This window comes from Gobio gobio, assembly GCF_949357685.1.
Source record: "Gobio gobio genome assembly, chromosome: 10".
NCBI lineage: Eukaryota > Metazoa > Chordata > Actinopteri > Cypriniformes > Gobionidae > Gobio > Gobio gobio.
In genome coordinates, this window is record NC_137116.1 from 53,184,937 (window position 1) to 53,197,436 (window position 12,500).

The following is a 12,500-nucleotide window of genomic DNA, read 5'->3' on the forward strand; positions in this document are numbered from 1 at the left end:
ATGACCTTTCCAATCATTTGCAATCACAGAGTAGGGATTTCTAAAAATCAATTCAAAATTAGAAAGATTCACTAATGAATTATTCAGACCGACTTCATCTGATTGGGGGTGCTTGCTTTACACATGAATAATGAATAGCCAAAGAACTATTACAAAATGGACATTTGCATATTCACTACAGACACTTGCAGATTTCACAAATTTCCAGGGCTTCTCCACTATCTTTGTAATTCATGCATTTAAAAATGATTCAAATTCAGACCAGTTCAAGGAGTCACAAGATTCAATTCAATTCGTGAACCGCTTTGACCGATTCACTGAAAAGAACCTATTCAAAGGATCGATTCAGTTGCAATTCAGACATCAAGCATGTTTTATTCTACAAAAGCAATATTTAGTCAATCAAATATTTTAGAGTGGAGCAACGAGAACATCTTTTGCATTTGTACTGTACGAAATGTATGAAATATGGATTTCCACTACAATTGACTAATCACTTTACAAGTAATTCAAGATTAGTGGATACCTATTTCAATTTTTTTTGAGAAAATACATTATAATAAAATTACACAAACACAATAAAAATAAATTTAGTATAAAAATTCCCAATACTTTTCTAGGTCTGAAAACCACACTTCTAAATAACCCTAGAAAGACAAAATTAATGTCTTAAAAACTAGCCCCAAAATGTCCACTTCAAATGTCATTCATTAAGCAGTTTTATAGATGTAGGCAGTAATGCCGACCTGTTTGTTTTCCAGATGTGAACGGTCTCTGGGTCATCAATGCCGTGTTTCTCTGCCATGTCATCCAGGAAGTCAAAGAAGAATCTGACGGCGATGGGTGGAGGCCGTTTCGTACTCAGTATGGCTACAAAGACGTCATCTACAAACTTCTGCAGAGTGCCCTGAAGATACACATTTGTAAACACAGCAGGTTTCAATCACACTGACAGCCAGCAGAGGAAGACGGATCTCAAACAAACATGGGAAGCAGCAGGATCTGTTTGAAGTGTTTTTGTGTATGTTGTATTATAGATGACTCATTCACAAACATCTCATACCTTCATTGAGAGCAGTCGTGTAAGGTAGATCTCAGGAATGGCTTTAGCCCGCTCTCTCTCTCTCATGCTGCTCTTCCTGTGTTTGGGGATCTCTGGGTCTTCGCTCGGCTTCACCAGATGCCACAGCCGAAGACCTTCCTCCTCCTCTCCCTCCAGCATTGGAGTTTCTATAGCAATTGCAAAGAGCAGACCAGATATCAGTAAGAAATATATCATTTTTGCTCTCTGATGGTCAGTAATAAAGTGTTAAAGTGATGACAGTTTATTTTTTATTGACCAAAAAGTATTAAACTTACTCTCTCCAGTCTGGTAGACCTGATTTACTCCAAGAGAACTCTGGGACCGAGGGATGAGAGCGACTGTGGCCCCATCAGGTACCTGAGAAAGCAAGAGGAAAGAGAGAGACTTAGAGCTAAATCAAGCCAACCAACTCACAAAAATAACCCAGTCAACTAATCAAATCAACCAACTCACAAAAATCAACCATCCATATCAAAACATCAAACAACCAACTCACAAAATAACCCAGTCAACTAATCAAATCAACCAACCAAAACACTCATAAAATCAACTGGTCAACTTACAAATCAACCAACCCTCACAAAATCAACCGGTCAACTTACAAATCAACCAACCCTCACAAAATCAACCAGTCAACTTACAAATCAACCAACCCTCACAAAATCAACCGTTCAACTTACAAATCAACCAACCCTCACAAAATCAACCGGTCAACTTACAAATCAACCAACCAACCAACCAACCAACCCACTCACAAAATCAACCAGTCAACTTACAAATCAACCAACAACCCACTCATAAAATCAACCAGACAACTTACAAATCAACCAACCCTCACAAAATCAACCAGTCAACTTACAAATCAACCAACCCTCACAAAATCATTCAGTCAACTTACAAATCAACCAACCCTCACAAAATCAACCGGTCAACTTACAAATCAACCAACCCTCACAAAATCAACCGGTCAACTTACAAATCAACCAACCCTCACAAAATCATTCAGTCAACTTACAAATCAACCAACCCTCACAAAATCAACCGGTCAACTTACAAATCAACCAACCCTCACAAAATCAACCAGTCAACTTACAAATCAACCAACCGTTCAACTTACAAATCAACCAACCCTCACAAAATCAACCGGTCAACTTACAAATCAACCAACCAACCAACCAACCCACTCACAAAATCAACCAGTCAACTTACAAATCAACCAACCAACCCACTCATAAAATCAACCAGACAACTTACAAATCAACCAACCCTCACAAAATCAACTAGTCAACTTACAAATCAACCAACCCTCACAAAATCAACCGGTCAACTTACAAATCAACCAACCCTCACAAAATCAACCGGTCAACTTACAAATCAACCAACCCTCACAAAATCAACCGGTCAACTTACAAATCAACCAACCGGTCAACTTACAAATCAACCAACCCTCACAAAATCAACCAGTCAACTTACAAATCAACCAACCCTCACAAAATCAACCAGTCAACTTACAAATCAACCAACCGGTCAACTTACAAATCAACCAACCCTCACAAAATCAACTGGTCGACTTACAAATCAACCAACCCTCACAAAATCAACCAGTCAACTTACAAATCAACCAACCAACCCTCACAAAATCAACCGGTCAACTTACAAATCAACCAACCCTCACAAAATCATTCAGTCAACTTACAAATCAACCAACCCTCACAAAATCAACCGGTCAACTTACAAATCAACCAACCCTCACAAAATCAACCGGTCAACTTACAAATCAACCAACCCTCACAAAATCAACCAGTCAACTTACAAATCAACCAACCAACCCACTCATAAAATCAACCAGACAACTTACAAATCAACCAACCCTCACAAAATCAACCAGTCAACTTACAAATCAACCAACCCTCACAAAATCAACCAGTCAACTTACAAATCAACCAACCCTCACAAAATCAACCGGTCAACTTACAAATCAACCAACCCTCACAAAATCAACCAGTCAACTTACAAATCATCCAACCCTCACAAAATCAACCAGTCAACTTACAAATCAACCAACCGGTCAACTTACAAATCAACCAACCCTCACAAAATCAACTGGTCGACTTACAAATCAACCAACCCTCACAAAATCAACCAGTCAACTTACAAATCAACCAACCAACCCTCACAAAATCAACCAGTCAACTTACAAATCAACCAACCCTCACAAAATCATTCAGTCAACTTACAAATCAACCAACCCTCACAAAATCAACCAGTCAACTTACAAATCAACCAACCCACTCACAAAATCAAACAGTCAACTTACAAATCAACCAACCAACCCACTCACAAAATCAACCAGACAACTTACAAATCAATCAACCCACTCACAAAATCAACCAGACAACTTACAAATCAACCAACCAACCCACAAAATCAACTGGTCAACTTACAAATCAACCAACCAACCAACCCACTCACAAAATCAACCAGACAACTTACAAATCAACCAACCAACCAACCAACCCACTCACAAAATCAACCAGTCAACTTACAAATCAACCAACCCACTCACAAAATCAACCAGACAACTTACAAATCAACCAACCAACCAACCAACCCACTCACAAAATCAACCAGTCAACTTACAAATCAACCAACCAACCAACCCACTCACAAAATCAACTGGTCAACTTACAAATCAACCAACCAACCCACTCACAAAATCAACCAGACAACTTACAAATCAACCAACCAACCAACCCACTCACAAAATCAACCAGTCAACTTACAAATCAACCAACCAACCCACTCACAAAATCAGCTGGTCAACTTACAAATCAACCAACCAACTCACTCCCAAAATCAACCAATCAACTTACAAATCAATCAACAAACCATCACAAAATCAGCTGGTCAACTTACAAATCAACCAACCCACCCACTCACAAAATCAACCAGTCAACTTACAAATCAACCAACCAACCCACTCACAAAATCAACCAGACAACTTACAAATCAACCAACCAACCAACCCACTCACAAAATCAACCAGTCAACTTACAAATCAACCAACCAACCCACTCACAAAATCAACCAACCAACCATCACAAAATCAGCTGGTCAACTTACAAATCAACCAACCAACTCACTCCCAAAATCAACCAATCAACTTACAAATCAATCAACAAACCATCACAAAATCAGCTGGTCAACTTACAAATCAACCAACCAACTCACTCCCAAAATCAACCAATCAACTTACAAATCAATCAACAAACCATCACAAAATCAGCTGGTCAACTTACAAATCAACCAACCCACCCACTCACAAAATCAACCACACAACTTAAAAAAATACACCAACCAACCCACTCACAAAATCAACCAATCAACTTACAAATTGACAAAATCAAAAGACCAACTCAAAAAATTCACCAATCAACTAAAAAATAACCATTAAACTCACAAAATCAATAAACTAGGGGTGTGTTTTCTCAACGCATTGTTAAGCCAACTATGGTCGCAAGTACCATCGTTATCAGCATAGATCAACGAGTCTGTGTTTCCCCAAACCATAGTTCAAACAAATATTCGCAAACAGCATCGCAAAGTTGTGTGGTTGGAACGACCGCTCTCGACCTGTGGTGAGATGCATCGTTTCTCGTTTGCATGACATGTAAAATCCTTATCTTGAGCAAAATAAGCAAGCTGACGTTCAGTACAATCTTTTATTTTGAAGATATACAGATGTCATTTACGTCTTTTAGTTTGTCAAAAGATTAAGAGCACGGTTTTTAAAGGGTGCGAGTGTGCGTACGAAAGAACGAGACTATGATTGAATCTGGAAATAAAGCAAAATAACTGAGAAAAATGAGAATTAGTCCTCAGATGCCATGTCTGAAATTTATAGCAAAAATATCTAGAATTATTTCGATCTCAAACGGATTCATTAAAAAACGTTATTGCTCCATTACCTGTGTGACATCATTACCCATCGTAGTTGAACGACAAATTTGCGACAATACGCTCTCGGAAAAAAGTCTAGCTAGTTGATTTCGTCAGTGATGCATCGTACTATGGTAGTTAAAGGGATAATTCACCCAAAAATGAAAATTCGCCCATAATTTACTCACCCCCGAGTCATCCTAGGTGTATGACATTCTTCTTTCAGACGAATAAAATCTGAGTTATATTACAAAAGTCCAGGCTAATCCAAGCATTAGAATTGCAGTAATAGTTGCTCTGTTTTTGAAGTTCATAAAAAGTGCATCTGTCCATCATATAACTGCTCCACGCGGCTCCGGGGTGTTAATAAAGGCCTTCTGAAGCGAATCGATGCGTTTGTGCAAGAAAAATATTCATATTTAAAACTTTATCAAGTAAACTTTCGGCCGACCGCCTTCCATGGAAAAGTGTTGAATGTTGAAAGTGAAACTCAAGATGCGTACGAGCCGAGCCGACCTGGTCGCGTTAGTCTTTCGATTGGCAGAGGCACTTTCAACACTTTTTCCATAAATTGAACAGGGAAGGCGGTCTGTCGAAAGTTTACTTTATAAAGTTTTAAATATGGAAATTTTTCTTACACAAACGCGCTGATTCGCTTCAGAAGGCCTTTATTAACACCCCAGAGCCGCGTGGAGCAGTTATATGATGGGCAGATGCACTTTTTATGGACTTCAAAAACAGAGCAACTATGAATCCAATTCTAATGCTTGGATAAGCCTGGACTTTTGTAATATAACTCAGATTGTGTTCGTCTGAAAGAAGAATGTCATACACACCTAGGATGACTTGAGGGTGAGTAAATCATGGGCTAATTTTCATTTTTGGGTGAACTAACCCTTTAAGCAGCGAGTTACGCCGTTGTTCGGGAAACGCACCCCAGACAATCAATCAACAAACCAACCCACAAAGACACAAGTCAACCTTCCCACTAACCAATTAGCCAACCAACCAGTCAATCAACTGAGCAGAACACCCACATTCAACCCACCAACCCATCTGAATGAACCTGGTTGTAATGAACACAGTAAATGTCCAGCTGTACCTTGTAGTGCTGTAAAGTGTTGATCCGTTTCCAACGACCCTGAACAATGGCTGTGACATCATCATCAGACAGAGTCAGGTGACCTGCCTGGCCGGATCGCCACTCTGAAGGAACACAACATGCAAAATATGAAGTTATTTAAAACAAACTGAACATAGTTGTGACTAGTCTAAATGCATCTACCAAAAGCGTACCCAGATCCAGTGAGTCTGCGGCTGGTCTCTGGGAGAATGAAACTCCTTTATAAATCTGGTCCAGGATTTTATCTTTAACCTGAGTGATGGTGTCAGTGTCCAGAACTTTAACAGGGCAGGGCTGGACCTCGACCCCACTCTTCACCAGCACTGTCAGCGTCTGAGATGGGGAAACACAAGCGCTTGTCTTATTCGAGTTATTCACTTAGGAGATGTGTTTTGTGTAACACTGAGATGGCAGTATTGCAGACACACACCACAGCGCAGTAGTCGATGTCCTCTCTGAACAGGTGGCTGTCGTTGAGAGTGCGTTTGGCTTTGCCTGTCACTGCATCCACTGGTCCTTTATCCACCTGGTATTTAATAGCCCTGTACAACTTGTACAGAGGCTCGCCAGCAACCTCCTGCACAAACACACACACACATACATTAGCAATTGCATTTATGTCCCAATCAATGCTGCTTTGTTGTAATAAATGTTTTAATAAAACCCTAACCCATGAGAAGTCTAGTGTTAAGGCCCTGATATACTTCAAGTGAAAAAGAACAAACTAGTTTGACGTCATTTCAAACAAAATCAAACAAAGTTAATTTTGCGTTAGTTTCCGAACTTTACAGAAATGTTGGTCTGTGGTGTAACAATACATCTTTACTCAATATATCGCGATATAAAAACGATATGTATCACTGATATCAGTGTTAATTTCGTTATGAAAACGAGACGATAACTAAATAAAAACTAGTGTTGGATGACAAAAACTATCACGAAAGTCATTTTCGTCAACAAATAAAAACGAGACGAAAATGTTAGGGAGGGTCGATTAGGGAAGAGATCCAGTCAGAACTGATGTCTTGTGTAACAGATGAGCACATTTGAGACTCCAGAGCGGCTCAATCAATGAATAACACACATTTATGCCAGGCAATTGTTTATGAACTAATGCTGATGAATAATGACAATGTTTACTTTACGATGTCTATATAGTAATATGTTTTAGACGGTTGTAACAATGCATATTTTATCTCCTGAATTTGAATGAGGTCCTGCAACTGCAATATAGTAAGGCGCAGATATTTCAAAATAAGAGTTAATGTGTATTTCGAGCTTGTTTATAATTAAAAGTCACGCATTATATATTCGTTTTTGGTTACACAATAAACTGTATTTAATTGAATTCCCATTTAATTCATAGTCAGGAGGAAAGACCAGGATTTGACACATATTCAATAAAGTATCAGGGTTATAATAGTTCACTAAAACCATTTAAAAAATCTTCATTACTTGAAATAAATGTTAACTGAAATTGAAATAAATAAATAAACAAACTTATTTGAAGCTTTAGCTTAACCTGATATGGCCTACTAACTAAAACAGAAATACAAAGTTATAAAAACTATATAGCGGTTTTAAAAAACCCCCAAAAAAAGGGAATTGAGCTCTCTTTTGTGTATTTTTAATGTAAAAACAAAATGATGTCAAAATGTCAGTTCAAGTGACAGTCGGTTATGTAATGTAGAATCTACTGTAGATTTAGACGACTAAAACTAAAAACAACTCAGGTGACTAAAATATGACTAAAACTAAAATGGCATTCTAGTCAAAAGACTATGACTAAAACTAAATCAAAATTTGCTGTCAAAATTAACATTGGTTGATGTAAATGATATGATTTGCAATATAGAGTTAGTTTATCCAAGGCTCAGCTTGCTGTATTTATAAGGCATAATTCACCCAAAAATGTAAGTTCTGTCATCATGTCCTCACCCTCATGTAATTTCGTTTAACTTCCAAATCCACACACAAAAGAAAATAGTTTTATGAAACCTGAGAGATTTCTGTCCCTCCATTTAAAGTCCATTCCTCTCAAACTTAATAGATCCAAAAAATGTCATAAAGGCATCGTAAAATGAACTAATCGAGTGTCTAATCTAAATCCAAGTTTTCTGAAGAGACACGATGGCTTTATATGATGAACAGATTTATCACGACGTGCATACTGTAGAAAACACAGGCGTTCAAATGCTTTTGTGACGCACGAAAACAACATGAGAGTGAGCAAATGCAGAATTACAATTTTTGGATGAGCCAAACATTTACAGTTTGGGAATAGTCATTTCGACACACTTTCTTGCGATGAGAACTGTGATTGATTGCATTGATCGTCTGAAGCGCACGCACACTCCTAAGTGAAAGTGCAAACATCATTTCTATCATCAGATCACATTTAGTTTTAGTAGTATGATTATTCAAAGCATTTTAGATGGTTTATTCTGATACATATAGTGCATTAATAGCAGGAGATGAGGGATATAGTGAGCACCGGGAGAGTTTGTGTACGTGTGGCTCAAAAGATCCAATGCCTGCATTGAAAGCGTGAGTAATGCGTGAGGGAAAAAATAACGTTTATCCGGTTTCAGTGACATTACTAAATGAAACCACTATATATAATGTTGAATATAATGTATAATAATGAAATGGGGATAGATATATATATATATATATATATATACATACATACATACACACACACACACACACACACACACACACACACACACACACACACACACACACACACACACACACACACACACACACACACACACACACACACACACACACACACACACACACACACACACACACACACACACACACACACACACACACACACACACACACACACACACACACACACACACACACACACACACACACACACACACACACACACACACACACACACACACACACACACACACACACACTACCAGTCAAAAGTCTTTGATCATTAAAATATTTTTATGGTTTTGGTCTCTTCTGGTCACCAAGGCTGCATTTATGTTATTAAAAATACAGCAAAAACATTATTATTGTGAAATATTTGTACAATTTAAAATACCTTTTTTCTATTTGAACATATTTTAAAATGCAATTTATTCCTGTGATCAAAGCTGAGTTTTCAGCATCATTACTCCAATCTTCAGTGTCACATGATCCTTCAGAAATCATTCTAATATGATGATTTAATGCTCAAGAAACATTTATGATTATTATCAGTTGAAAACAGTTGTGTACTTTTTTCCAGGATTATTTAATGAATAGAGAGTCCAAAAGAACAGTATTTATCTGAAATAGAAAGCTATTGCAACATTATAAATGTCTTTACTGTCACTTGATCAATTTAATGTATCCTTGCTGAAAACATTTATTCATTCCTTTGGGTGTGGCTCTGAGGCTCTGCCTTTTTTTCCTTCTGTTCAGTCGCTGTCATTCTGTCATTAATTACTTCCCCTCATGTCGTTGGACACCCGTCAGACCTCCGTTCATCTTCAGAACACAAATGAAGATTTTTGTTGAAATCTGATGGCTCTGAAAGGCCTCCATTGGCTCAATGCACTTTACACTCTCAAGACCCATAAAAGGTACTAAAGACGTCGTTACAAAGTCCATCTCACTACAGTGGTTCTACAATAACTTTATGAAGCGATGAGAATAGTTTTTGTGCGCAAAAAACCCCTAAATAACGACTTATATAGTGATGACCGATTTCAAAACATGGCATCATGAAGCTTCAGAGCGTTATGAATCAGTGAGTCGAATCAGTGGTTTGAATCGCCAAAGTCACGTGATTTCAGCAGTTTGGCGGTTTGACACGCGATCCGAATCATGATTCGACTCACTGATTCATAACGCTCTGAAGCTTCATGATGCTGTGTTTTGAAATCGGTCATCACTATATAAGTCGTTATTTAGGTTCTCGTCGCTTCATAAAGTTATTTTAGAACCACTGTAGTGAGATGAACTTTGTAACGACGTCTTTAGTGCCTTTTAAGGGTCTTGAGAGTGTAAAGTGCATTGTGCCAATGGAGGACTTTCAGAGCCATCGGATTTCAACTAAAATATCTTCATTTCTGTTCAGAAGATGAACGGAGGTCTGACGGGTGTCCAACGACATGAGGGTGGGTAATTTTCATTTTTGGGTGAACTAACCCTTTAACAATCCCCCCCATAACCATGTAATTAATAAAAAGAAAAAAAAAGGTATAGGTATCGGTATAAGCGAGTACCAGAAAAAAATATCGGTACTCGTACTCGGTCCTTAATAAATGGTATCGGTGCATCCCTAATAATACAAAGCTATAAAACTATACATAAAACCTTGATTTATTCTCATTATTCACTATCAATCAGTGCATATGCATAGAACTGAAGCCATCACATGCTCTGATACCTTGAGGAAAGAGTAGAGGCAGATGGACATCCAGTTGGTCAGCATCTTTTCCACAACCGTCTCAGTCCTGCAGATGACAACATGTGTGTTACATCACTTCAGATTAGATTGACTATAATCAGATCACGGACGGATCAGACACATGACACATTGTACACAAACACATCATGTAGTTATATGAAATGTTTGTATTTATTTGATTTCAGCGAGAACTTTGTTACATGATTTCTGTTTGGAGTGAAACATGAATTAGTCTACTTGTTATTACTTATTGAATAATGTGTTCTTGAAAACATACACAAAGCTACAATACAGCATAACCATATTGAATTTGCCTTGTGGAAGATTAAAATTTCAAAAAGGAACAAAATTAATTGTATAAAATAATGGGAAAACAACGCATTCATTTATTGCTCGGGATCTCGGTGATAAAGATATACAATAAAGATAGTACATATCAATACCAAGGTCATGGATATGGTTAAGAGAACTCTTATGTGGCGTTCACACCAGACGCGATTCGCGCTAATCGCGTGAAGGTGGACGCTTGAACATTTTGAGTTTACTCGCTTCAATCTCGCGTGAAATTCGCGCGGATCGCGCGTGACATTCACTGCACAACAGACGCAAATTCGCATCATGGGAGGGGCTTCTGCCAGCGGCTCGTCTCGTTGAGAAATGGCTGACATGGGCTGTGTTTACACGTCTTTTTTTTTGTTAAAATCTACTGTTAATGTGTGACAAAACAGGTTTTAAGACTTTTTCAGTCGATAATGTAATTGTTTAAAGCTCAAATCTGTGGTTTATTTATTAGAGTGCCTATTTGAACATTTTATCTGGCCTTTTCGGAGTTGTGAGCTCCAGTGGATCAGCGGCGCTCAGCGCTTGTCAAAGCCGGCGAGGGCAACCTTTCCTCGGCCAGTCCTTCTGCCGTCTGCCGCTGGCTCTGATGTCTCTGTGGTGTGTCTCGAGCTATAATTCGTCTTGTAACGGCCAATCTTTGGTCTCATGGATCTATAATTTGTTCCCTGGCAAATCGTTTAGACTGAAGGCAAAGAGAAGTTTCATTACTTTATATTTTTAGGCTATAACTGTACGTTACAGTTGTAACGTTAGCCTACTAGCACTGACTTTGAATGTTTGACTGAATTGTTTGCTTTATTTAATGTATAGCTTATTATACCTTTTACTTATACCTTTGTATTATTGATCATACATAAATTTGCATTTAACAAAAATAGACTGTGTTGTGTTTCATGTTATTTAAGGTTATCACAGTGATAATCATATTGTCTGAACCAGATATTAATATACAGATTTTCTCCTCATTGTTGTCACTACTAGAGCAAGCTCCTGATTGGTTAACGTGGCGCGAAATATCCGCCAAAGTTCAGATTTTACAACTTGAGCGATTTGCGCGAATCGCACGTTCAAAACGCTCAATTCGCGCCGCCTCATTCGCGCGAATCGCGACGCAGAATGCCATTCCGCGTCTCTGCATTGACTTAACATGTAAATCACTCGCGCGAATCGCGTCCGGTGTGAACGCACCATTACACTGTGTGCTTTGAATGATAAAATAACAATAATAAACGTCTACCAGATGAATAAAGTGTGAATGTGAAATACCTGCGCAGCATGAGTTTGGGGTTCTTGGCCACGTACTGCTGAACTAGATCCCCCAGCAGGGTCTTCATAACATCAGTGAAGTATTCCAGCTTATCATGAAGGGCCATCGTGAGAAGAGACGCAACATAACCTCTGTCCCTCTGTGAGAAACTCTGCTGAGCCTCCAGAGTATGGATGAACTAGAGGAACCCAGAGGAGAGTATTAGAGCCACAGATGTTCCCTACAAGAGCGTACTAGTTTGACCAATTTCAATCAAACAGTTCGAGCTTTCAAAACACAGCCCTCGTACAAAGCCTCAGAGGACTGGGATTCATAA

At 38.5% G+C, this 12,500-nt stretch overlaps 1 protein-coding gene across 5 annotated transcripts in view; it reads right to left on the reverse strand.

The window, feature by feature from the left end:
- Positions 1–12,500, reverse strand: part of plxnb3 (plexin B3) — a 139,643-nt gene that overhangs the window by 4,588 nt on the left and 122,555 nt on the right. For all 5 annotated transcript variants that reach the window (XM_079828012.1, XM_079828011.1, XM_079828014.1 and 2 more), the window contains exons 23-30: positions 12,184–12,362; positions 10,555–10,621; positions 6,577–6,723; positions 6,320–6,479; positions 6,126–6,229; positions 1,360–1,441; positions 1,064–1,230; positions 747–907 (exon numbers count right to left, since the gene is read on the reverse strand). In XM_079828012.1, the coding sequence (XP_079684138.1) occupies positions 747–907; positions 1,064–1,230; positions 1,360–1,441; positions 6,126–6,229; positions 6,320–6,479; positions 6,577–6,723; positions 10,555–10,621; positions 12,184–12,362 (1,067 nt within the window). The remainder of the gene's footprint in view (positions 1–746; positions 908–1,063; positions 1,231–1,359; positions 1,442–6,125; positions 6,230–6,319; positions 6,480–6,576; positions 6,724–10,554; positions 10,622–12,183; positions 12,363–12,500) is intronic.